The sequence below is a fragment of the Notechis scutatus genome, chromosome 1, assembly GCF_049901735.1.
Source record: "Notechis scutatus isolate UNSWTSFEM ecotype Mainland chromosome 1, rNotScu1.2, whole genome shotgun sequence".
NCBI lineage: Eukaryota > Metazoa > Chordata > Lepidosauria > Squamata > Elapidae > Notechis > Notechis scutatus.
The window spans coordinates 270,052,063-270,075,141 of NC_142009.1; the positions used below are offsets into that span (position 1 = coordinate 270,052,063).

At 38.5% G+C, this 23,079-nt stretch overlaps 2 protein-coding genes across 2 annotated transcripts; both read left to right on the forward strand.

Annotated features, from left to right (window-relative positions):
* Positions 1–87: 87 nt before the first annotated feature.
* Positions 88–12,378, forward strand: NDUFS3 (NADH:ubiquinone oxidoreductase core subunit S3). The gene is made up of 7 exons (XM_026671173.2): positions 88–209; positions 1,087–1,152; positions 3,357–3,454; positions 4,207–4,356; positions 7,527–7,652; positions 11,050–11,169; positions 12,133–12,378. Exons 1-7 carry the CDS (start codon positions 167–169, stop codon positions 12,304–12,306), a joined length of 777 nt encoding a protein of 258 aa, XP_026526958.1. The 5' UTR covers positions 88–166; the 3' UTR covers positions 12,307–12,378.
* A 4,499-nt stretch (positions 12,379–16,877) lies between these two features.
* On the forward strand, positions 16,878–21,802 carry FAM180B (family with sequence similarity 180 member B). Its single transcript, XM_026671174.2, has 3 exons — positions 16,878–17,598; positions 20,031–20,098; positions 21,274–21,802. The coding sequence occupies exons 1-3, from the start codon at positions 17,511–17,513 to the stop codon at positions 21,721–21,723; spliced, it is 606 nt and encodes a 201-aa protein (XP_026526959.1). The 5' UTR covers positions 16,878–17,510; the 3' UTR covers positions 21,724–21,802.
* Positions 21,803–23,079: the final 1,277 nt, after the last annotated feature.

Consider the following 23,079-nt stretch of genomic DNA (forward strand, 5'->3'; position numbering starts at 1 on the left):
GTGATTGGCTTTCGGCGGTGGAAGCGCCCTACAGCCTTGGTCGCGCGATACTTCCGCTCCGTCGGGCCAATCGGAGGAGACCCCAACGCTGCGCAAGCGCACGATGGGTCGGTGGGGAAGTCCTTGAAAAAGCTGGACTGCGAATTGGGTTTCTGAGGCGGTGGGGATGCTCGCGGCAGTTCGAGGGCTAGCCCGGGTCGGGCTGAGAGGTGATCTGGTTTAATTGGCCTGACTCTAATGGGAGAATTGGGTGGAGTTTCTCTTCGCTGGTGGGGCAATGTTGGTTACTAGTATTGTTGGTAGAAGGGCATCGATTGTTATTACTAGAGGACATGTCTTTTTTTTTTTCCTCTCTTTCCCACGGGTTGCCGGGTAATGTAGTTCGCTAAGGAGGTTAGCGATCGCTAAGGGAATCTTTATAACTCCCTCACCAAAACTACAATTCCCGTGATCCTGTAAAGATGGAGCCATGGACAGTTACCGCACATACTGTAGTGAGAACGAACACTTCTTTCTATTATGAACATGAATTTAACCGTAATGTCTCTGTCCATTTCTTTTACTCGGGTTCCTAAACCTCTATTTGTCCAACGTTTTAATCTATCACGGTTTGGAATATAATCTGCCCCAAATAAACGTACAGATTACAGTGCACCTGTTTTTACCATGCTAAAATGAAAACTTATTTTAGAGCAATGTGATTTTATTCGGTTTTCCCGAATGAACAATATTAACAGAGCTGCCTAGTATTTTAAAGCATATTTCCATAAAAATACAAGAAAAAGCATTTGAATCCCACATATGTAGTCTTTGCTTCTTAGATAAGAACAATATTTCAACATTAACAATATTTTGTGTGTGAATCTCTAAACTATGAAGCAAACTTTAGTTAATAGTAGTTGTTCTGAAGTCTTTTTGGTAGGATTATCTTTTCAGGGATTTTCTATTGATTATCCAGTGGAACATTAGCTTTGGTCCACTTCCAGCAATTGTGATGATAGTTACATAGGCTAAATATTACTGACTATTTGTTTATTAGGATAAAGACTAATATATCATTTTATAGACTTTTTCTCAATTTTGTAGCTGCTGGGCGCCCTGCAGTCCTATTGCAGACTCGGTTTGAAGGAAATTCTTCTGCTGAAACTAAGCGTAAGTCTGATTTACTTAATATTCAAGCAGCATTTTCAATATGGACAGTTTAAGTAGGTCAACAGTCTATTTCAGTGCATCCAGAACATTGATTTTGTGAGTGGCTAGTGGAATTTCAAAATATTCTATCTAATTCATGCTTAAGATCCTGCTAACACTGCAGCATTTCCCTAATTCTAAACGTTAAGATATTGCTGGACTATAATTCCATTTTTTGCTAGGGACTGTGGAATTTGCATAAGTGCATCATCGTGCCTACTGTCCCTGTCCTATTGTCCCCATTTATTCGTACCTATTTTCTGTTTTCTTACTCATGTTTATACTTATACCTATTATCTTGTAAGCGATTGACAAATCAAATAAATAAATATATGGACATCCTAGAATGGAACCACTAGTTCCTTCCTTTATGTTAATATATTTGACTTTCAATCATTGCAAGACTTTATGTTATTATTTGTGGCAAGTTTTTTAAAAATAGTTTTTTTAGTGGTTTTTATTTCTGGAATATCTCAGCAGAAAAAATAATTGTCTTTTTAAAATTGTTAATTGCTTTTTAAAAATATTAAAATATTAAATATTTCTGCAGGTTATAAAAGATTGGGAAGGGGAATAAAATATGCTCAGATTAAGGTCTAGGACAAAGGAGTTACTGAAACATACTGGCTGTAGTTTGGTTTCAGAGAGATCTCTGGATGAGGTTCTCCTTCCAGGTTTCTGGACTTAAGAGTACCTGGTAGTGCAGTGAGTGAAGGCCTTTTTATAGGTGCAGCTGGTACAACTTTACCTGCACTATGGAGCAGTAGTATAACCTGTGGTTACACGTTTAGATTATTGCAATGTACTCCATATGGAGCTATCCTTAAAGATGATGGAAAAGGTACAGGTGGCAGACTAGTTGCTGAGAAACACATTGATTTTTTTTCAACATAACTTGTTATTTGGCTGTTATATTAATTACTTATAGGTTTTTGAACTAAATTCAGAAATACTACGTTTGACGTTTTGCATGGTAGTACATCAACTTACTGATGAGGTTCTCTTTTTCCTTCAAAATGATTACTTCTGCTTGAACATTATTTGAGAAACCTCTCAGGGTTCACCTCTACAATAAGTAAAAGGAACTTGGACTTGGAGGCAGGCTTTCTCTGTCATTGCCTGCCTCTGATGTCATGGATCTCCTTACTCTTGTAATATACCTGAACCCTAGTATTGTCAGTCTTCTGCAAAGCCCACATTTGGTGTATGTGGATTTTTGTTTTAAATTGTTGCCTTGTTTTAAATCACAACAAGTTGACTTGTTGTAAACTGCCCAGAGTTAGCCGATGTGGCAATATCCAAGTAATATAAATAAATGTGTATTTTGTTACTCATTTACAAATGTTGAAACAGTAAAAACCCTTTTAAACTTGTCTAGTTGAGGATGACTATAGTTATTTTCCCACATTACCTCTGTGGAAAGCTGAATGGTTCAGGCATCAGTCCATTTGGTGAAAATAAAGTTCTTACTTCATCTCAGCCTCTGCTCCAAGCATAGTCGGAATAACTTCAAGCTTGCTTTAGTTATATAGTAGCACACTAAGCAGTGATAAAAGATTACTGACACCACCACCACCCTACAACATGTAAACTGCATTCACTACCAAATCTATGAGATATCTCCCCCACCCCCCTCCTCTCCCCGACTTATCAACTGGTGTCCTTGTAAGGAAACATTCACAGCAAGTTGAAAAGTTCCTGAGTAGTGACAGGGGAAAAACTCAGTCAGAAACCTGTGGCCCAGTAAAACAAATTGTTTCTATTCACTGACTATAACTCAAACATAGTATGGTTAGCATGCTAACCTAATAGGAAGGGAAAAATAAGTCCATATGGATGGGTTTCTCTGAAAATATTCCAATGTCATACTTTAATTTCTACCATGCCTGTCTTTTCTTTGTCTTGCCTTTGAAACATAGTGGGCAAAGCTCTGGTTCTCCTTTTACTCACAGTCACTCATCAGAGTGTCAAAGGGGTCTAGTATGTATTGTATTAATTGCTTATATGTTGTATTTTCAAAATGATTTACTTACTTTACATGAGACAGGTTTTGGCTCCAATTATTATTTTCATAACTTGTTAATTTTTATTTTTTGATTAATAAAGGAAGAGGAAAACACAAAAGTATTATTTTCCTAACTTACCATTCTGAACTTTATTTTTAGCCACAATTAGACCCAAGGATGAAATAGCACAGAAACAGCTATCTGCCTTTGGAGAATATGTTGCTGAAATTCTGCCTAAATATGTTCAACAAGTCCAGGTGAGTTCTGCCAATTATTTGTCTTATTTCTGTTTATACTATCAGATGATCAAAATAACTCTTTGTCTCTTAAAAAATTAGAAAATTGTTTATTATGCATAAATTCCACCTAAAATGGCCAATAACAATTATTGCTGCAGCTAGCTGCTAATTTTACTTTTTTTAAAAAAATGTTATTTTACCCAGTATGTTTCATATATTTGACAATCATTGCATTCTTAGGCACTGGAGCCATTGGGGTAATTAAGCCAATGCCCCTTTAGCCTTTAGAGTTTCTGTCGTCTCTTCTAAATTTCTGCACCATAGTATTTCACTCATATCATTCATACTCAGTTTGAAATACCTGTAGTTTTTAGTAATGTGATATGATACTGTCCAGGCATTTGTGTTTAGTCATTATTGGAGGGGGAGGGGGGAGAGAGAGAGAAAGAGAGAGAGAGAGATGCGTATGGATGGATATAGTGGTAGTTATCATTGACTTTAAAATTCCTTCATTCCTCAAAGCTTTAATTACATTTCTATATATGTGCTACCATTTTAAACCTATATATGTGCTACCATTTTAAACCAGATAGTTATTTTTATACCAGGCAGGTTAAATTATTGGCATAATGGTGGCTTCAATTTTAAGATTGTAATTTTTGCTAGTCAATGACTGAAATTAAAGATTAGCACTAAACGAAGCTGCTTAGCATTGCAGTTTTCATAAGAAGCTAATCCCTTTAACATATTACTTTTTCTTTCTCTATCAGATAACATGTTACAATGAGCTGGAAATTTTAATTCATCCAGATGGAATCCTTCCTGTGATAGCTTTTCTGAAAGATCACACGAATGCCCAGTTCAGAAACATAGTTGACCTGACAGCAGTCGATATTCCAAGTCGGCAATACCGTTTTGAAGTAAGATCTACGTTTCAATATGTATTGCCTCTAGAATTCTGTGATAAGTTCAACACAAAGGCTACTATACAACCAGCTACTGGTTGTATAGCTTGTCTGTTCAGAAAATGTGAAGGTATTCTTCTTGCTTGTTCACATACTTAGGATTCATCTAGCTTCATGTTTACTGACTTCCAGGTGTCCTATCAGGAAGTTTTGGGACAAAGGTGTTTTCTTCACCTTCTCTAGATGGAAATTGTTACCAACACAAAAATATTTCTCATATTTAACATTATGCACCCTATGATGTAAAAAAAACATTTTGTCAAATTTACAAGAAAGTTCCTTGGTTGTTTAAAATTGTCCTGAGAAAGCTGTTTCTCCCTCCCCACCAGGAGGTATTATAAAAAACTTGATTTGACTATAGCTGGGAAAAAACATTAGCTTCTCTGTAATGATTTGCTTGTGTAAACAAGATCCAACAGTGCACGGGGCGGTGTGAAGATGTGAGGGAGGTGCATGAGTATACAAAAGACACATAGTCAGTGTTGGGGAAGGTGCATGAGGGTGGTACATGGGGGGTGCGGTGAAACTCAGGGAATGTGTGCAAGCCTCTAAGGGAGGTGCAATTCACTTGATGTATGTACGTGCTGTGGAAATTAAATCTTTACTGAATCCATCCAAAACAACCATGACTGGTGGGAAATGTTTTGGCAGAGTCTTCATCTGCTCTGCTCATTCTTTCAGTGTTTTGAGAATGCTGTGTACCTTAGCCTGAATGAGAAGAAGGCTAATTGGCATCGTCTTTTGTATCGTGACTTTTGATTCAAAATATAACATGGGGCATTTTTTGCTGTCTTATAACTGCCCTGGTTCCCGATGATCTTCTTGTCACCTTTCCGATCTTTTTCCTACCCATCAAAATTGTGAAGATGGTGTAATAGGCCAATCCTTCTTGTGCTTTGATGATCTTCATCTTCATATCAAATCGATGGAATTTCCTTTGCTGCTGCTTCAGTTGAACTGGACCACTTTCTCTTTTTCAAGTGAAAATAAGTGCTAAGAGCCCATTGCAAAGTACACTAGGTGGAGAGAAAGAGAGTCGAAGAGATAGATGCTTAAACAATAATTTAATTGGTTCACAATAATTTATCTTCAGTGTTAGGATGGGGGGAGGCAATAGTGTTTTCCTTGCCTGCTCAAAACTTTATTCCCTGGATAAAGCATGTGAATGATCAATGCTAGTAGACTATTTTAAATATTCTGCTAGCATATTTTAAATGTGTTTATTTCTTATATTAAATATTTGATTATAGAGTCTGCCTTTGTTCTTAAGTGGCTCCCTCCTTCATGGTCAGTTTGTTTATATTATAACCTCTGCAAAACAATCTAATTTTTGACTATTGGAGAGAGCAAACTCTGATGGCCGGACTTTACATACAGTCCATTTGTGAAGAAAAGCCAGGGTTCACAAGAAGGGATAAAAAGTCATAAAAATAGTTTGCAGAGTTGAAGATCAGGAGTTTAGAGAACAGATAGATAACTCATATTCCTTCACTGGTTATTTTATCCTCTTACTATGCAGATGATCTCTGTCACACTCAAAAAGCACACACTCAAAAATATATAGCCCTCCCCCTTCCAGCAAAAATAAGAAGAAATAAGTTGGGGGAAGAAAGTTATATTGCAAAAGGAAAAGCAAAGAGGGAACAAAAAAAAAAAAAAAAAGAGAGAGAAGGGGAAAGAAAGAGAAAGAAAAAGAAAGAAGGAAAAAGTTTGATGCATTGACATATGTACTTGTACCAAAGAAGGGAGAGTAAATGAAAGAAAATTACCAAATACAAATTTGCTACATAAACAAGGTTGCTGAATAAATAGGTTTCAAAAAAAGACAGCAGGACATGCAGTTAGAATGCTAATACAAGATGGAGCATGGAGAGAATAAGAGAATGAAAGAAAATGAAGAGATATTTGTTTCAATGACTACAACAAAGTCTTTGTATAGACCATGCCAGAATGTGGAATGTATTAAGCTTAGTAATTGCTAGAACCCCAAATATTTCTAATAAGCATTCAATTTCTTATTATAAAGAAACAGAATAGTTGAGAACAGGAAAGAGGAAGAGCCAAGAATGAATATTGTTTCCATAATGTTTAATTTATGTAGTGAATATAAGAGTGACAGGGTTGAAAAAGATGATGGCTGCAATTAAAATTACAGTTGAAAATGTTATTAGTTGGAAATATATGCAAATAACATCATTTTGTTAGCTAAAAATTCTTAGATTATTATGGAAGTAAAAAGTAAACAATGAAAAGTGAATATTAAATATTAAAACAACAAGGGTAAAGTCTGTCATTATCAAGATGAGTGGAGTTATGTGAAACCATGTTTCTTCTACAGTATCCAGAGGATTTTTTTCAGCTAAAGTTAAAAAAAAAAAAGCTAAGTCAGTCAGATCATTAGACAACATTATTTTGTAAAACACTTATGTCAGAGAAGTAAGATCTGCCTTCCATCCCATTTTGGATGTGGGTGTATCAAACTGTTAGCGTCAAAGTGGAAGTTAGTGAAACAAGCACTCTTAATTCTCAGCCAAATAAAAGTTGCTTGTAAATTAGATGACAGTTTGCTTCAGAATCTCAAGAAAAGATCAGCCCAAGGTTAATTTGCTTGCAGAGAAATCAGGCCAAAATTTGATCTTTATGTCACATGTTCACATGGATACGTGTGTCTGTTTCTCTGTAGGCGTGTATATCTATCTAGGGTTTCGTATATGCTTCTAGATTCAAACATTTTTTTACCTAATCTTGTGTAAGTTTTCTGTGTAAACCTGTTGTGAAGCCTGGACAATTACTCCATGTTGGGAGGATAATTTAAAACAACTCATAATGATTGTACAGGTGGAGCACTGTTCAATTGAACAGTGTCTGCTACAAGTCTCTGAAAAATAATTTAATATTGATCTGCATTGGATTTATTTGCACAGATGTTATCCATGTTGAGATTTATCCCTTTACCCCTGGCCTTTTTTTTTTTTTTTTGCTGCACCTTTTGGGGGTTATCATTCCAATTTTGATTTTGTTAACTCATGAGTTTGCTAGCAAGTATCTTTTAATCCATCATGTTAAATTCTTTCTCAGTATGTAAAATCTGTCCGCTTCACTATTTTTACTTTTTTTTGTCATAGATTGTCTACAATTTCTTATCTCTACGCTATAATTCCCGAATTCGTGTGAAAACATATACTGATGAACTGACACCGATTGAGTCTATAATACCATTATTTGAAGGGGCAAATTGGTATGAAAGAGAGGTAAGCATTAGGGATGGTAACACTGAGAATCTAGTAAGGATTGATTTCTATCCCCATTGCCTTTTATTAACACATTTGAGAATATTCATTTATTTATTCATTCAAGAAAATTTATATTGTTGCCCAACTCATTCACAGATACTTTGAGCAGTTTACGGTAGTTGAGCTTCTGATACCAACATTGCTTAAAGTCCTAATAGTGCTGGCATCATGACCTCAGAGATAGTATTCCTTATTTGCAGGTCAGCTACTCTGACACTTGCAGTTTAGATAACTTGTAAATCTTTTAGGAAGTGATGAATGTTCATTCCATCCATTTTTCCCCCATACATGCTAATATTCTTATTTCAAGGAATGTACTAGTGCTTCTATACTATGAAATACCTTCTCAGTGATGCTGCTTGTATATTAGAAATGCAATTTAAAACTTTCATATAAATACACAGGAGAATTTTGGTTTCCCAAAATGCTTTTTTTCTCTTTTGATGAGCAGATAGTAATCTTAATGGTAAGATTTGGGGTGAATGTGTAGTATACCAAATGAAAAAAAAAAAAAAGAGTTTTATGTTGACTTGAGCCAAAAATGAACTGGGTAATTCAAATCAGCACCATCTTTTTCATATTACAGAGCCAATCTCTGTTAGTGTTGCAAAAGGAAAGTATAGCATCATAGGTGAATGGCATGCCAAGATCAGTTGTGATGGGCCATATTTGATGACTCTTAATTTAAATCTTTCCAGATGTGCAGGATTTGGGTTTATTGGTTTGGGAATCAAGAAATTGTCATGATATAAGCAGGGGTCTCCAACCTTGGCAGCTTTAAGACTTGTGGACTTCAACTCCCAGAATTCCTCAGCCAGCAAAGCTGGCTGAGGAATTCTGGGAGTTGAAGTCCACAAGTCTTAAAGCTACCAAGACCCCTGAATACAGGGTAATGTGACAAGAATAGATAATAGTGTTTATATATAGTGCATATTTTGCAAAACTGTGTTTAGTATATTTAGGGCTTGGGAAAAGGGAGAACAAACATGAAATGTTTTAAATCATACTTAGATTCCATTCCTTTTCAAATATTTCCCCTCAGTTTGAACCTGACTTTTTGAAATGGCCCACTTTTTAAATATAAAGCTAACTTTTAGAATTCTTTAATATCATCAGCATGGAATAATCCCTTTTAATGAAATAAAGATCCATTTGAATCTCTATTTTCATCAAGAGAAGTGGATCCAGTTTCTGCTCAACAAATAAAGTCATCTATTATTTGGGTTTGGTTCTTTGCTAATAGAGATTCTGCTTGTAAATTACAAAATTTTATATTGGAGATGTGATCCTTTCCATTTTACAGATTCTTTGTTGAAAGCAGAACTATTTTTGCTTTCGTCATTCACACACTATTCAGGGGTGGGATACTACCGGTTCAGCATGTTTCTATAGAACCTGTAGCTGTAAAGAGCAGCGGACACCGAACCGATTCGGTGTTTGGCTCACCCGCCTGCCCCCGGGCTCTAGGCTGTCCTTTATTCCCTGCTTTTCCCTCTTCAGCTGCTTTGCGTGGCACAGCTGAGATTGAAAAAGCAGGAAACGAGGATTTTCAAATGCTGCACACCGGAGCGCAGCACTTGTCAGCTGTCCAGGCAGCACAGCTGATGATTTTTTGCAAATGCTGCACACACGATTGTCCCTAGTTCGGAGAACCAGCAAATTGCTCCACTGGCTGGCCCCTCCCCTCCCCACCCACTCACTCTTTACCTGGCATGCAAGCCATCCAACTTGCCTGGTTTGGTAAGTTGCTATTTTTCCTTTTTTTTCCCCCTGACCATTAGCTGTACTGCTCTGCCAGCAGATTTAGATTAGCCAGAAAGAGGAAATCCTTGGTTTTCTTGCTTTCTAGCTAATCTAAAAGCAGAGCCGAACCTTCCTTAGGACTGAAGCTTTTCAGTGCAGACTTAGGTAGCCGATTGCAGATAGATAGATCTCTAAATTAATCTGTGATTCTGTGAGCAACTCAATCTGCCTGCCTGCTTTTGGGTTTGCTCTTTTTTATAAAAAAATCAATATTTACATACATGGTATGTTCTGAGTTAATTTTGTGAGTTTGCTTGTAGCAAATTTATGTGACAGACTCAGATAGCCAATTGCAGGTAGATAGATCCAGTGAATTGTGATTCTGTGAGCAACTCAATCTCCTGCCTGCTTTGCCTGCTTTTGGGTAAAGTTGCTCTTTTTTTATAAAAAACCAATATTTACATAAATATTTATAATATTTACATACAAGCCATGCCCACCCAGTCACATGACCACCAAGCCACACCCACAAATTAGGCCACACCCACAGAACCGGTTAAGACATTTGAATCCCACCCGTGACACTATTTTGCTAATATTGTAGGGTGATTTAAATGGATTAGTATTACATTTCCCCCACCTTATTTTATATATAATTCAAGGCAGTGTAACATACTTAATCCTGCTTCCTATTTTCTCCACAGTGCTATAAGGCAGATTGTGCTGGTTCAAAGTCACCCATCTGGCTTTCGTGCCTTTTTTTTTAGGCCAGCATCTTCACCACTGTACCAACCTGGCTTTCTATAATGAAATGCACAAGTTGTTCCATGGGCAACAATGTGGTACATGGAATAGCTGGTTTGGCATGGCCTATTTATACGAATGGAACAAAATGGGGAAATATTGTTCTCCAGGCAGAAATATTGGCATCGTGGAGGATAGGGGAGAGGACAGGAAAAAAAAATCAAGCACATCAATCAGTGCCTCAGAGAAAAGAAGAAAAATAGGGAAAGTAGGCTGGTAGGGCACACCATGTTGGCAGCATCAATTGAGGGCACGGAAAACATACAAGTTGCTGGGAAGATGGGAGGGGGTGAGGCAGATCAGTAGAATATACTATATCAGGAGTTGCTGAGTGAAGGGAGTGACATCCACCAGCCTTGGCCTATGGAAGCCATCTAGATTTTGTTTCATCTGAAACCTATAACAAGTAATGTATTTTCTGGATTTTATTTTTGCCAAACTGGATGATCTGGTTTGTTCCAGTTTCAAGTCAAAACGTTTTCCCCATTTTGTGCTCACCCTTGGTGATTTACTTCAACAAATGGTGAATCAGTGGTTCTGTTGCACACTGCTCAGAGTAACTTCTGGTAAGATGGGACAGGTATATAAATTTGATAAATAAATAAAACAACTGATACTTTCCTAGATCCCAAGCATTTGTTAATTTAAGTGCCATCATCTATCTATCATCTGTATGCATTCCTAGCAATTAATAGCTAATATTTCATGTTTGGGAAATCATAATCCAAGTCAGAGAATTCAGACTATCAGCTAGCGTCTGTAAAGTCAACATACTGAGCTGTTCACTACCTTATTTCTGTTTTTCTAGGTCTGGGATATGTTTGGAGTATTCTTTGCCAACCACCCAGATCTGAGGCGAATACTTACAGATTACGGTTTTGAAGGTCATCCTTTCAGGAAAGATTTTCCCCTTTCTGGATATGTGGAGGTATGAATAAGATAATGATTTACAAAGTCATTTCACAACAGGCTGAGCATCCATAATGTGACTTTTTTTTTATTTTGAGGAATAGAAAACTGGGCTCCCCATAGAATTCTGTTGTGAGGTAGACAAGAGAGCAAGCAAGAATGGGCTAATCCAGGACTGGAAAAATCTGTCATCCCTCATTGTCCATCTGGGTTGGAGGAGGCTGAATGGCAGCAACAATATTTGCAGCACCAGAGATTCCCTCTTCCCTCACTGATTCTCCATTCAAAAACAGAGCTGGTAAACTGGATCTGAGGAGAAAGTAGCCTTCCCCTCACATAGAATCTGTCATTGTCTGTATAACAAATATTTTGCAAGCAAATTTAGGGTATAAAATGCAGGAATGAAATAATGAAAGAGGCTTTGAGCAAACCAGCTTCCTCCATCTTCCTGAACAGTGCACTGACCTGCTGGCTTCTGGTCTCCTCTACCTATTCAGTCGTAATAACAAACATAAACAAAGCAGAGCCCATCTGGTCCTGCATTGCAGAGGCCACCCAGATGCATACAGGAAGCTCACAGATATACAAAGGGGATGATAAATCTTATGTTGTTGTCTGGTAGCTGATAGCTACTAAAAGTATACAGCTGCAATTTGCCAATTAGGAAATAGTTTCAAGACAGACAGCCTTGAACAACCAGATCTTCTATGTGCTTGCACACATTATTCTAGATTGAGGCTACAAATGAGAATTCATTCATTGGTGGGGATGTGAAGCCGAGGACCGAGCGTGAAAGTCTGGAGTAGCATCCCCAGCGACGGGAGGTTTTATTGGTAAAGATGACATTTTAGTATTGAATAACAATCCACTTGTATATATGTATCAAGGGGGAAATGACTTGCAAACAAACCCAAATGCCTCTTATAGCCACCCTAGATAATCTACCCCTCCCTTCATTTTCACATTATTTCTCCATTATTAGGTCAGATATGATGATGAGGTGAAGCGAGTGGTTGCAGAGCCACTGGAATTGGCTCAGGAGTTCCGCAAATTTGATCTGAACAGTCCTTGGGAGGCTTTCCCCGCCTATCGCCAGGCTCCCCAAACCTTGAAGATAGAACCAGGAGAGAAGAAAGGAGATGGGAAACAACAGTGAGAAAATGGGTACATTTGCCACCCCTCTGCCCAATTATGTATTTATATACAATAATAAAAAGAAATAAACTTTGGTGTGAAGCTTTTGCTTATCTCATGTACGGGATTAATTGAGCTTTCAGATTGGTTGTGAAATGAAAGAAAATGTTATGTATAAAGTGAAATGAGTTGCTAGTTGCCTGGTGGCGCAGGGGTTCAAATGGAATATTGCTGGCTAATTCTGCCAACTTCCAGGAGTTCAATTCTGACTAGTTCAAGGTTGACTCAAGACTTCCATTCTTCTGAGGTCAGTAAAATGAGGATCCAGATTGTTGGGAGCAATATACAGACTATAATCTGTTTAGGGAGGGATGTAAAGCACTGTGAAGCGGTATATAAGTCTTAAATGCTATTGCTTCCACAGAGCCAATGACTGATAGGCTGCCTTAGCAATAGCATGTTGTCTGAGGGATTCTAAGTGGTGTGTGTGTGTGTGTGTGTGTTGGGGAATAAAGGAGGGGAGAGACAATGAAAGGAGTTAAAAGAAAATGAGCATATAAGGAGTTGAGCTGCTCTTTGGGATAGCAAAAAAGCCTCCAGGCAAAGAATGGGTGAGAAGATCTTCAAGGCTTTATAACCATTCATTGTCATCACATTTTGATTTATGTCTTCACACTTTTGATTAAAAGCTGTCAAAAGTTTCAATCGCTAGAAAGGTGGGAACTTATAGAACTGGACTGTGGGGAATGTGTGTCATTCTGAATTATAGTTGTAATCATGCAGCTGCCATTACTTGGAACATTAATCAGAATAGCCTTCCTGGGGTTTCAGTGTCTTATTACTCAGGAATATGGGAAGTTGTGAGGGAGATGCTCGCCATCTGCCTGCTCATATATGCTTTTTAAAATGTGCAAGGGATTCCAAGCTTGAAATGGTTGCTTCAGATGCTTCAAATTGGGAACAGAATTTCATGGTTTGACAGCATTTACCTTCTACTTGGAACAAAACATGCTGCTTCTGATCTCAGCTTGAAGACAAAATGGGGCTGTTTCGAGGAGAACTTTTAATCCTGTGGTTTGTTTTGTAAATTGCAATAAGCTTGGTTCTTAGTTTTCAACAAAGCCAGAAAAATAAAAGGAGCTAGTTCCATTAGACTGCTGTTGGCAAAGAATAGGGTGAGAAGAGTGAATGGGAAAAATAACTGCTTATTTAAGTATATGCTCAAAGGCAGATGCTTGCTGGGTTCCAATCATCACTTGCCTGATGCAAGCAGGGAGTTAATATCTGCAATTTTGGATGACTACTCCAAAGATAACTACTGTTAAAGATTGATTTTGGCTATCAACCACCTATTACAACTTGTGATTGATGTGTGCAACGGACTGTGCTGGGCATGAATGTTGCTAATGAATCTTTTCTAGTGTTTAGCTTGTAACTTATAAAATGCAACATATACCTGGTCTTGTTGATGTGTTTTGAATCTGTATGCTAAAATGTCAAGGCCATATTGCTTTTTTGTCTGCTTGTTGAGTATTGGTGCCAGATTGTCAAGTACAAAATTGTGTTTATAATTCCACACTAGGAAGAGAAAAAAGTTTGAGGCCAGTAGCCAAATAAGTTTTTTTTTTCTGTTTGCTGCTGTCCATGGACTCTGTTCAAGTGAATAATGCCATGTGCAGTTCTTCCACTGAGTTTTTGTGAATGTTTATGCAAACAGGCTGGGAAACGTGTGCTTAAAGCTTTGCTTCTGTTGTCTCCTATGTAAACGTAAAAATTTCATTTAAAAAATAATAGTCACCTTCACTTTTTTTTCTGTATGGCCTATGGCAAGGTCTTGCTTACTATCCTTTTTACTATATAGATTTGGATTGAAAAACAAATGAATGATTGGTTTGCTTTCTTCATTCTATCTGTTCCACACTTGAAATGTTTCAAATTTTCTTCCATGTGGAACACATGAGGGTATTTCAAGTTTTGTTTAGTTGGAACACATCCAACTCAAAACATTCGGATACATGTATTTTGAGTATAATGAGTTTAGAAAGTTACACTGAAAGAAGGATGTTATGATAAAGTTGTGGAGAATGAACTGGAAGCTGAAAAGTTCTGCAAGCAAAATATTTAACTTGACCTCAAATAATTAAAAGTGTTCCTTACCACTGGGATTTAGAGCCCAGAACAGCGTCTGGAATGCAGATGTTTTAAGTTATGTTAATATTTAATGTACACTAAATGTTAGAAATCTGCAGCAGCATGGAATTTCTAGAAACAACAGAAGTCATGCCAAGTTCGGAGCAAAAAGTGAAGCAACTTAAGGTGATTAGATGTGGAAATAATAAATCACAAATATTGTCAGCTTTGTTTGTATGGGACTGGGATGCATGAATCTTCCTCAATCTCTTTCCCCTTTTGTAGATGATGCGAAACAGGTTTCACCATCGTTTTGCCTTCTAGATGTGGTAGAAGAAAGTTATGTGGCTCCCTTAATTCCTATTGTCTTGAGCAACAGTGGGTATAATTTGATATATTTGGAGTGATTGTGGTTGGGGAAGGAGAACCACTTGAACTTTTTGCAATATGTTTGCAATTTTATAGGTGAAGCAGATTTTCATCCCTACTATTCTCATCAGTGATGAAAGCACTAAAGATAAAAGAGATGGCAGTATATCATTTTTAGTCATTTGGCCCTTCTTTCAGAATACTAGGGATGAATAAAGTGGAATTAAATGATAAGCCAAAATGGTTACCATGTGAACAATCTATACCAGGGGTCCCCAACCCTCCAGGCCATGGCCCACTACTGAACTGTGGCACATTAGCAACTGGGCCGTGTATGTGTGCGCATCTTGTGCAAGCAACAGGCCGGCGTCTGTGCACAGCACATAGTTCAACTTGTGCAAGTTGAGCTGCACACGTATGCATGCCAGCTCACCACTCATGCAAGTTGAGCTGCATGCACGCTGGCCTGCTGGTCACAGGGCCCGGTTCTCCTCTTCCCCCCTCTGCTGGGCCACCAAGCCTTAAAGATTGAAGACTACTGATCTATACAATAGGTAATGGCAGACATTTCATCCACAGTATCTTAGGTACACCTCAGACTGGGGAACACACATTAGACATGCATTTCTTCACAAATCTCGGGGGGAAATGGACAGCATATAAATTTAATATTTAAAATTATAAAAATTGTGCCCCACTTTTTATCAAGTAGAATCCATTCTATAACTGCCTTAGTCCACCTGCCATCAGCTCTTCTTGCTAAGTGACCAGCCTATTTCCATTTCCACTTGATAAAAAGCATCCACAAAAGAGATCTAAAACAAGATGGATTGACAACATCAGCAAATATTGCAGGTCCAATTGGCAAAAGACTGTATTGCTTGGAAACGTGGAAGAGGCCTTCATCCTACAGTGTGTCATGCCCCTGTCGGAATCTGAATCCGTGGAGGAAGATGAACAGCTGACGGAGTGGGAGTGTGGCTCTGTTGGTGGTGGAGGAAACTGGGAAAGGGCAAGGTCCAGCTGGGCAGAGCAGAGGAGAGGTAGAATAAGGGAGAGGGAGTTCAGAGGAAGACCCAGGCCCACCCCCTCTTCATCCTAGGGCATGCAGGGAGGAACAGAGATGAGAGCAATGTGGGTTGTGCGGCTTATGGGGGAGGAAAGGGTCCTGATTCCCTTCATTAGCCACACCTGGGAAGAGAATTTAAAAGAGATGTAAGCTGAGTGCTGCATCTTCTGGGAACAAACGTGAGTTTATCTTGTGTTGACTTTGGTTATCTGCGTTCCTGGCATCCTCCCAACCGGGTTGAATTACTGCCTTTCCTTCACATCTGGAATTCCTTCTCTTGCCCTGCCGGACTAATTACCTCATCTTGTCTTGATTGGACTTATCGTTACAGTTTTTGTTGACAATGTTTGTCAACAAAATGGACTTGATTCTCTGCAGCCAAAGACTGTTCCTTGGAGAGTTTTTCTCCAACCAGAAGGTAACCAGGACATTGGGGGGCAAAGTTGGAGCTAATAAAGGGACTCCTACTGATTATCTGACTGTGTGGCCTTTGCGCCATGCCTCGGGTCATCACACAGATAGACAATGGCTAGAATGATGATGATGATGCACCACTTTTGTGTGATGTTTGGAGACTAGAGACCATGCAAGGGCATTCTTGCATGGCATCCTCAGCCTCTGAAAATCATACAAGAACTGGACGTGCTTTTGAGAATACTGTTGAGTGTAGGTGAACGCTGGCATATCACCCAAAACATCATGGCGTGTCACCTTTTAACGTGTGTAATAGATTTACCATCACTGTCTTAGTATATACCTTCCATCCTTTCAGTCACTCCAGCTGTGGAAATACAAGGCTTCAATGTCTCAATATCCTGTTATACTTAAATTCTTTTTTTTTTAAAAAAAAAAAAACCCAACTGCTATCCCAGATGGTTTCTGAATCTCTATATAGGATCTACTCACAAAGAACATCCAGCTGCTTACATGTGTGACAGTAGTCCGGCTGATGTTAGAAAATGGTGGGGAAGGGGTGGGTTGTGTGACCAAGTTTCCTTCTTGAGGAACACTGCTGTGGATTTGGAGAGGAGAAGCGACTTGTCTTTCCAGTGAAATATGTGCTGGATGCTGCAAAGCAGAGGGATTTGCCAGATCCACCCTCCCATGGTATGTAAGGATTGGTCTTCTGTTAAACTGCTGGAAAGCAAATGCTAACAGTGACAGTTTAAGCACAGCAATGCAAGCTGTTGCCTGCCTTGAAGGAAGAAGCATCTTTGGTTTTTGAAATTGGGCTTGTTATGACTCTTGTGTGCTTTAAATATTTAATACAAACTGTTAGTTTCTAAAGAATGCACTTTGCTTTAAAAGCAAACAAAACCCCAAAAACTACTAAGTGTCCTTTCCATTAAAAAAAAAAAAAAACCACATCAGAAACTGAAAATGAAATGCCAGAAATAAAATAATGAACAGCCTGGTGTTCCAAGTGGAAAATAAATGGGACTTGTGTTGGCAGAAAACTCTGAGCATTTGCACTGTGATGGAAACTACCTTTTAGGAACAGAAGTCAACTGCAAACTCTTCCCAGCATTGGAACTGGAGCGAAGAAACTATTCCAGCAGTGGCCTCTGGGATTGAAAAGAGGGGAAAGAATTTGCAGTAAACAGAATGATCATCACCCAAAGTGTACGGCCGCAGAAGGGACAAGGATTCTTCTCGACATGGCTCAAAGTCACCAGCTGCCCTTCAGACTTTCTGTCTGGGCAATTCTCCTCCTCTTTCTGATTACTGGATCCCAGAGCCAGACAGGTAGGTTATTTGTTTATTTATAAAATTTATTGGCCACCTATCTTACCAAACGGTAATCCTCGACGGCTTATAATATTAAAAGATAAAACTATACAAAAACCGAAAGATATAAATAAAATACTGTACAGATCCAAATACTGAGCCCCAATTAAAACATGGGGATGGAGGGGAAAGGATAAGAAGAGGGGGGCTGTTATTAATCTATCTAGCACCCACAGTGCAAAAACACCTCAATTGGAGCCCCAAGTCTCCTCTGGTGGTATTAAATTAATTACTTTAATTAAACTGATTTAGAACTGAAGAAGCTTCTTGGATGAGAAACAAAACAATTTCAAAGGAAAACAAAAACAAAAAGTCCAGTTGCCTTCTGGAAAATGTACCTTTGGATAACTTGTATAGATGGGTGAAGTTTGGCAAGGGCAGAGAATCCTGCATTTGTGTTACTGGAGGGTTAAAACATATGCCTGAAAGCTTCCCATTATGTGCAGCTGTATAGGAAATTGTTGATTCCTGCCATATAACCCTAAGCAATCTTAATAGGCTAAAACGAATCCAAAGATATTTGCAAAGGTTATTTTTCTTGCAGGAGAGCCACTGGGGCTTTTACTGTATGTGGAACAAATTCAAGTGATAAAGGGTTCCAGAACATGCAGATTATTTTATGGAAGGATGTCAGGAGAATCTGCATTCATGGTTTTGCTGCTTTTTATGCCGCTATAAATGCCTGAAAGTATGAGTCTAAATTAAAATGCAGCCCTTTGACTTTAAGCAGAACGAACGCTCAAATATTTTTCACATACACTCTTCTTTAATGGCATTTCTTTTCCTGTTTAAGATATTAGATTTCTTTTCCTGTTTAAGATCTAGAATAGACATGGACAGATTTCCCTTGAAAGAAAAAATTCTTACAAACTGGGAATATTTATTTGTTTGATTTCTACACCCACCCATCACAACAAAAGTTTCTGGGCAGGGTACATTATAAAACAAAATCCATTAGAATGATCTATTTCAATGTATAACTACAAATAGTTTTTGTTTGGCTGCTGCTCTCTTTTTAAAATCACACCTGAATTGCGGTTCGCTTCCTTTTCAAAAATAAAGAATGCTGAATGATTATACAGAGTATGATTTCATTATAAATGGGTTATGGAATATGAAACAGTTATATCTAGGACAGATGAGAAGGACAATGTAAGAAACTAAAAATTAGTCATTTTGAATTTCAGGAACTTTAACGTTTGTCAGAAATGGTGTAGGGTCTCCCGCTTGGGCGGGGGGTTGGACTAGATGACCTACAAGGTCCCTTCCAACTCTGATTATCTGTTAAATCTGTTAAAACATGTTATTTGACTCCTAGAGGCAAAGAAATACTTTCCAGGGACAACTTTCTTTTTAAAAGTCATGCCGGCCAGCCTGAGATGCTAGCTATCCAGACTTAATCTGTATTCATATAGAATTATCCACTGTCATTTTACTAGAATATAGAAAACACAGCCTTTGAGCCTCAAAAGTTATGTATTAGAAAAAAATAAATGGCCCTCCAAACCAAATGTCACTGAACATTATAAACATCTGTCTATGATCAAAGAGCTTGTAACTCTCCCTGGAAGCATAGATTTCTTCAAACAAAATTGAATACTTTAGTTATCAAATACCATTTCTAAAGTTAATGAATTGAGAATAAAATCTAGATAACCATACAGTATTTTTCTATATGAATGTGAGAAATAATTTTGCTCCATCAGCAGTTGTGCAGTTAACTCTGCACTTTAAACTCCTAATTGTAAAGTAACTATTGACCATTGTGACGTGAGTGGGGAATTCATAGAGGCAATGTTGTCTCAAAAACATTTCTATTTCATATCTATTCTAGTGATGGACAGGGCAGTAGAGATAACAAGCCTTTGCCTTTGTTAGGGCTGCTTAGATTCCAATTATCTTATCTATATTTTGCTTAAACCAGGCAATCCCAGAGCTCTAGGGCAGCGGTCCCCAAACTTGGCAACTTTAAGACTTGTGGACTTCAATTCCCAGAATTTTCTAGCCAACCCTGAGAGTTGAAGCCCACAAGTCAAAGTTGCCAAGTTTTGAGATCTCTGCTCTAAGGATTGTAATGATTGCATCAAAGCATCAGATAAAACAATTGTCAGCCATACTTTTGTGATGTCACTCCCAACTTAAGTGCTAATACTTCTTTGTATGTTCCCATTAGGTAACTAGCTGTGAATAGGAGTGATTCGGAACCTTGGTGAATTACAATATAACATTGCTTTAACTTTTTATTAGAGCTTGTCTCACTTTGTTTTATTTAAATCCTCAAATAATAAAAGCAAATCAGAAATCACTGCAGACGTGAAGGAAATTGGTCAAACTAGGATATTATTTCTTAATCCCTGTAATCAAAATGTATTTTTATTCCTATTTTCTAGATGAGCAATTTCACCTTAGGAACCGTACAGATAAAGATATTCAAGAGAATGCTGAGATCATATTAGAGGTAACATAGGCAGAATCCATCTCTTTAGTAGAAAAATGAGGAAATCTAGTACAGTTCTTTGATGTGGGATTATTCTAGTTGCTTGTGGGATCTCATAATTCTCTATTAAGTGTTGTGGATTTTTGCCTCCAAATTGTATGCTGCTATCACTGCTACTATTATCAAATTTATATTGCTATTCAAATGATTCTTCCTCATTTTCTGATTCTGCAGAATGTGATAGGGCTGTTGTTCTTTAACAGAAATCATTTTGCTTCACAGCACTGGGCTTATTGAAGCTTTGTATAGCTAGGGATCTCAAGTTAATTGTTATTTTAATTAAGGCACCTAAGTTTCAGATGGGATAGCTGCCAAAACTAGGGGCAGGGGTCTCTGCTGCTTCACATCCACATTATAGATCCAGGTTCATAAATAGTGCAATTGGCAGATCACGGACTTTTGAGCTGTTAGATAGGTTGGCAGGTGGCTAAAACCTCGACACCCCATCCCTCATTCAAAGCATCACAATACGTTCCTCCCCCACTCATTCCACCTTAAGGAGAGTGGCCAGTGCTTGCTTTTGCTGCCATGTTTGCTGAGGTAATGCCTGGTATGAAGGGAAACAAAGGTAAGAAAATCCCACCCATCTCTTTTGTTAACTTGTTCTCCCAGCTTAAGGACTAGTGAAATTAACTTTTATGGCTGGGACCTGTGGCACTCTTAGCAGAGCCACAAGATGGCACCCTGAAGTTAATACTGCACCTCTCAGCTTGTTTCTGAAAGGGAAGACTCTGAAAGGATCTTGGTCTTTCCATAGCTTTTTTAAAAAAATCTATTTTTATTTATTAAATTATATGCTGTCTATCTCTCTGTCATTGCCATGTTATTTTGATCATTACTGTAAATGATGGAATTTGATACATAAACATATTTTGTATATGTCTTTAAAAGATTTAACAGGCAAATAAGTATTCAGCTTTGACCACATTGGTTTCAGCATTGCCTAATCCTGTTAGCAATTTTCATACTTCAGAACAATGAGCTTCACTTAGCGTGGTTTTGTTCAGTGTGATACTGTATTTGAATACAGGCTGTAAGTTAGTTAGATCATTGTTCAGCACTGAATAATCATCCAAGCCCAAATTTAGAGACTCGGAAAAAAATTCCACTGCTCCCTCATACTTTCTCTTTTTCAGTTACTTTGGGGAGGAATTGAAATTATGGCAAATGAGACCATCAAGGTAGAAGATGAAGAACTGGCCACTCTGCGTCCTGCAAAGCGCTTACTCTGGATCTTCCAGCATAAAGTTCCCAAAAATCCATCAGGAATTGAAGAATACCTGGATCACTTCTCTCAGTCTGACACCCCTATCACTCCAGAGGAATTTGAACAGCTGGTTTTCACTACTATCTTTACTGCTTACCAGATTCGCCTTGTCCAAGGCCTGGATAAAAATCTGTGGATCAACCTTTTCTCTCAGCTGGTCAATGAAATCCTCCGGGAGCTCTGCAAACAATTCTGTCCTGAGGAACTGACTGATTCTGTTCAACATTTAGCCTCCAGGCCTTGGCAGGAAATGCCTTCCTATGTTAGCGCATTGAAGAAATTCTATCAGCCTAGCTTTGTTATGACTCAAGGAAACTGATTTTCCTGTGTAAAGGGCAAAACCTGAGTTGTCTTTCACCCCATAATATGCAAACTAAAATATGTTTGAAGTTCTTTGATCTCTGTAACATTATCTGAGGCTCTGCCTGGACCAAAGTAGCAATCTTCCTGCTTCATTTTCCCAAGTTTAGTAGACAGTCAAAGTCTTTAGTGTAATCTGATTTAGGAGAGCCTTTCCCAATGACCTTGAAATGTACTCTAATTTACAACACCCAGACATGACTAGTCTGACAAAGAATTCTGGGGCTTGTAGTCCTGACACATATGGAGAACACCACATTAGAAAAGGAGCTTGGACACTGCTTTCCTTCTCTCTCTAGAGCAGGGGTGTCAAACTCAAGGCCTGTGGCCCAGATCCAGCCTGTGGGGTGCTTAGATCTGGCCCATGGGGTTGCCCTGGAAACAGCAAAGGACCGGCCCGTGGTGCCTCTGCCAGTGAAAACAGAGCTCAGGAGGGTCGCAGGTGGCTCTCCCAAGCTCCGTTTTTGGTGGCAGAGGGTTGCAGGAAGCCGTTGCAGCTGAAAATGGAGCTTGGGAGCTCGTTTTCACTGGGAGAACACTCAGGCCACCACAGGTGCCCCTGACACGAGTGCCATCGAGCTGCCCCCCAGCCCCTCCCAAGGTCAAACACAACCCTGATGTGGCCCTCAATGCAATCGAGTTTGACACCCCTGCTCTAGAGTGTCCCATTCAGAGATTACTTTTCTCACTGGAGAGACCTTTGCTGTCGACTGGGATTAGGTTTCAGTGAAAATAGGACTATATGTTTCCCCAGGCTAACTACTGTTAGAGAACAAAAATTATCTTCTCATGTAGCATAAATGATAAGAAAGCAGATGCATGTTAAAAGGAAGATCTTGTCATTTTAAGAGTAATTATCTGCTTAGCAGGATAATTTTGAGAAAGCAGTGCTTAAGCAACAGCATTTCTTCATGTTCTTTCTGTTATATTGTTGCAATGGCGGAGAACCTTACAATTACAAACACAGGATCTGTATACAGAGGGAACAGAGAGTATCCAGAACATTTGAAAGAAAGTGTTGGAGGGTGTTTCATCAGGCAATATAAAATGCTGAATATCCTATTTGTAAATGATAAATAACGAGTTTTACATATACAGTAAATAAGGTGAGGACATTACATATGTTCACCCTGGAAACTGGAAACTCTGAAGGCTAAATGATATTTTAAAATATAAATTTACAAACTCATGACTGTATGATCATAACTAAGAAATATTTTATAATGCCACCTTAACATGATTGCTCAATAGTGCAATAGACAAGTTAGCAACCAAAACTGGTTGAAACAGGTGGTTATGCCTGGAGTCTCCAGTT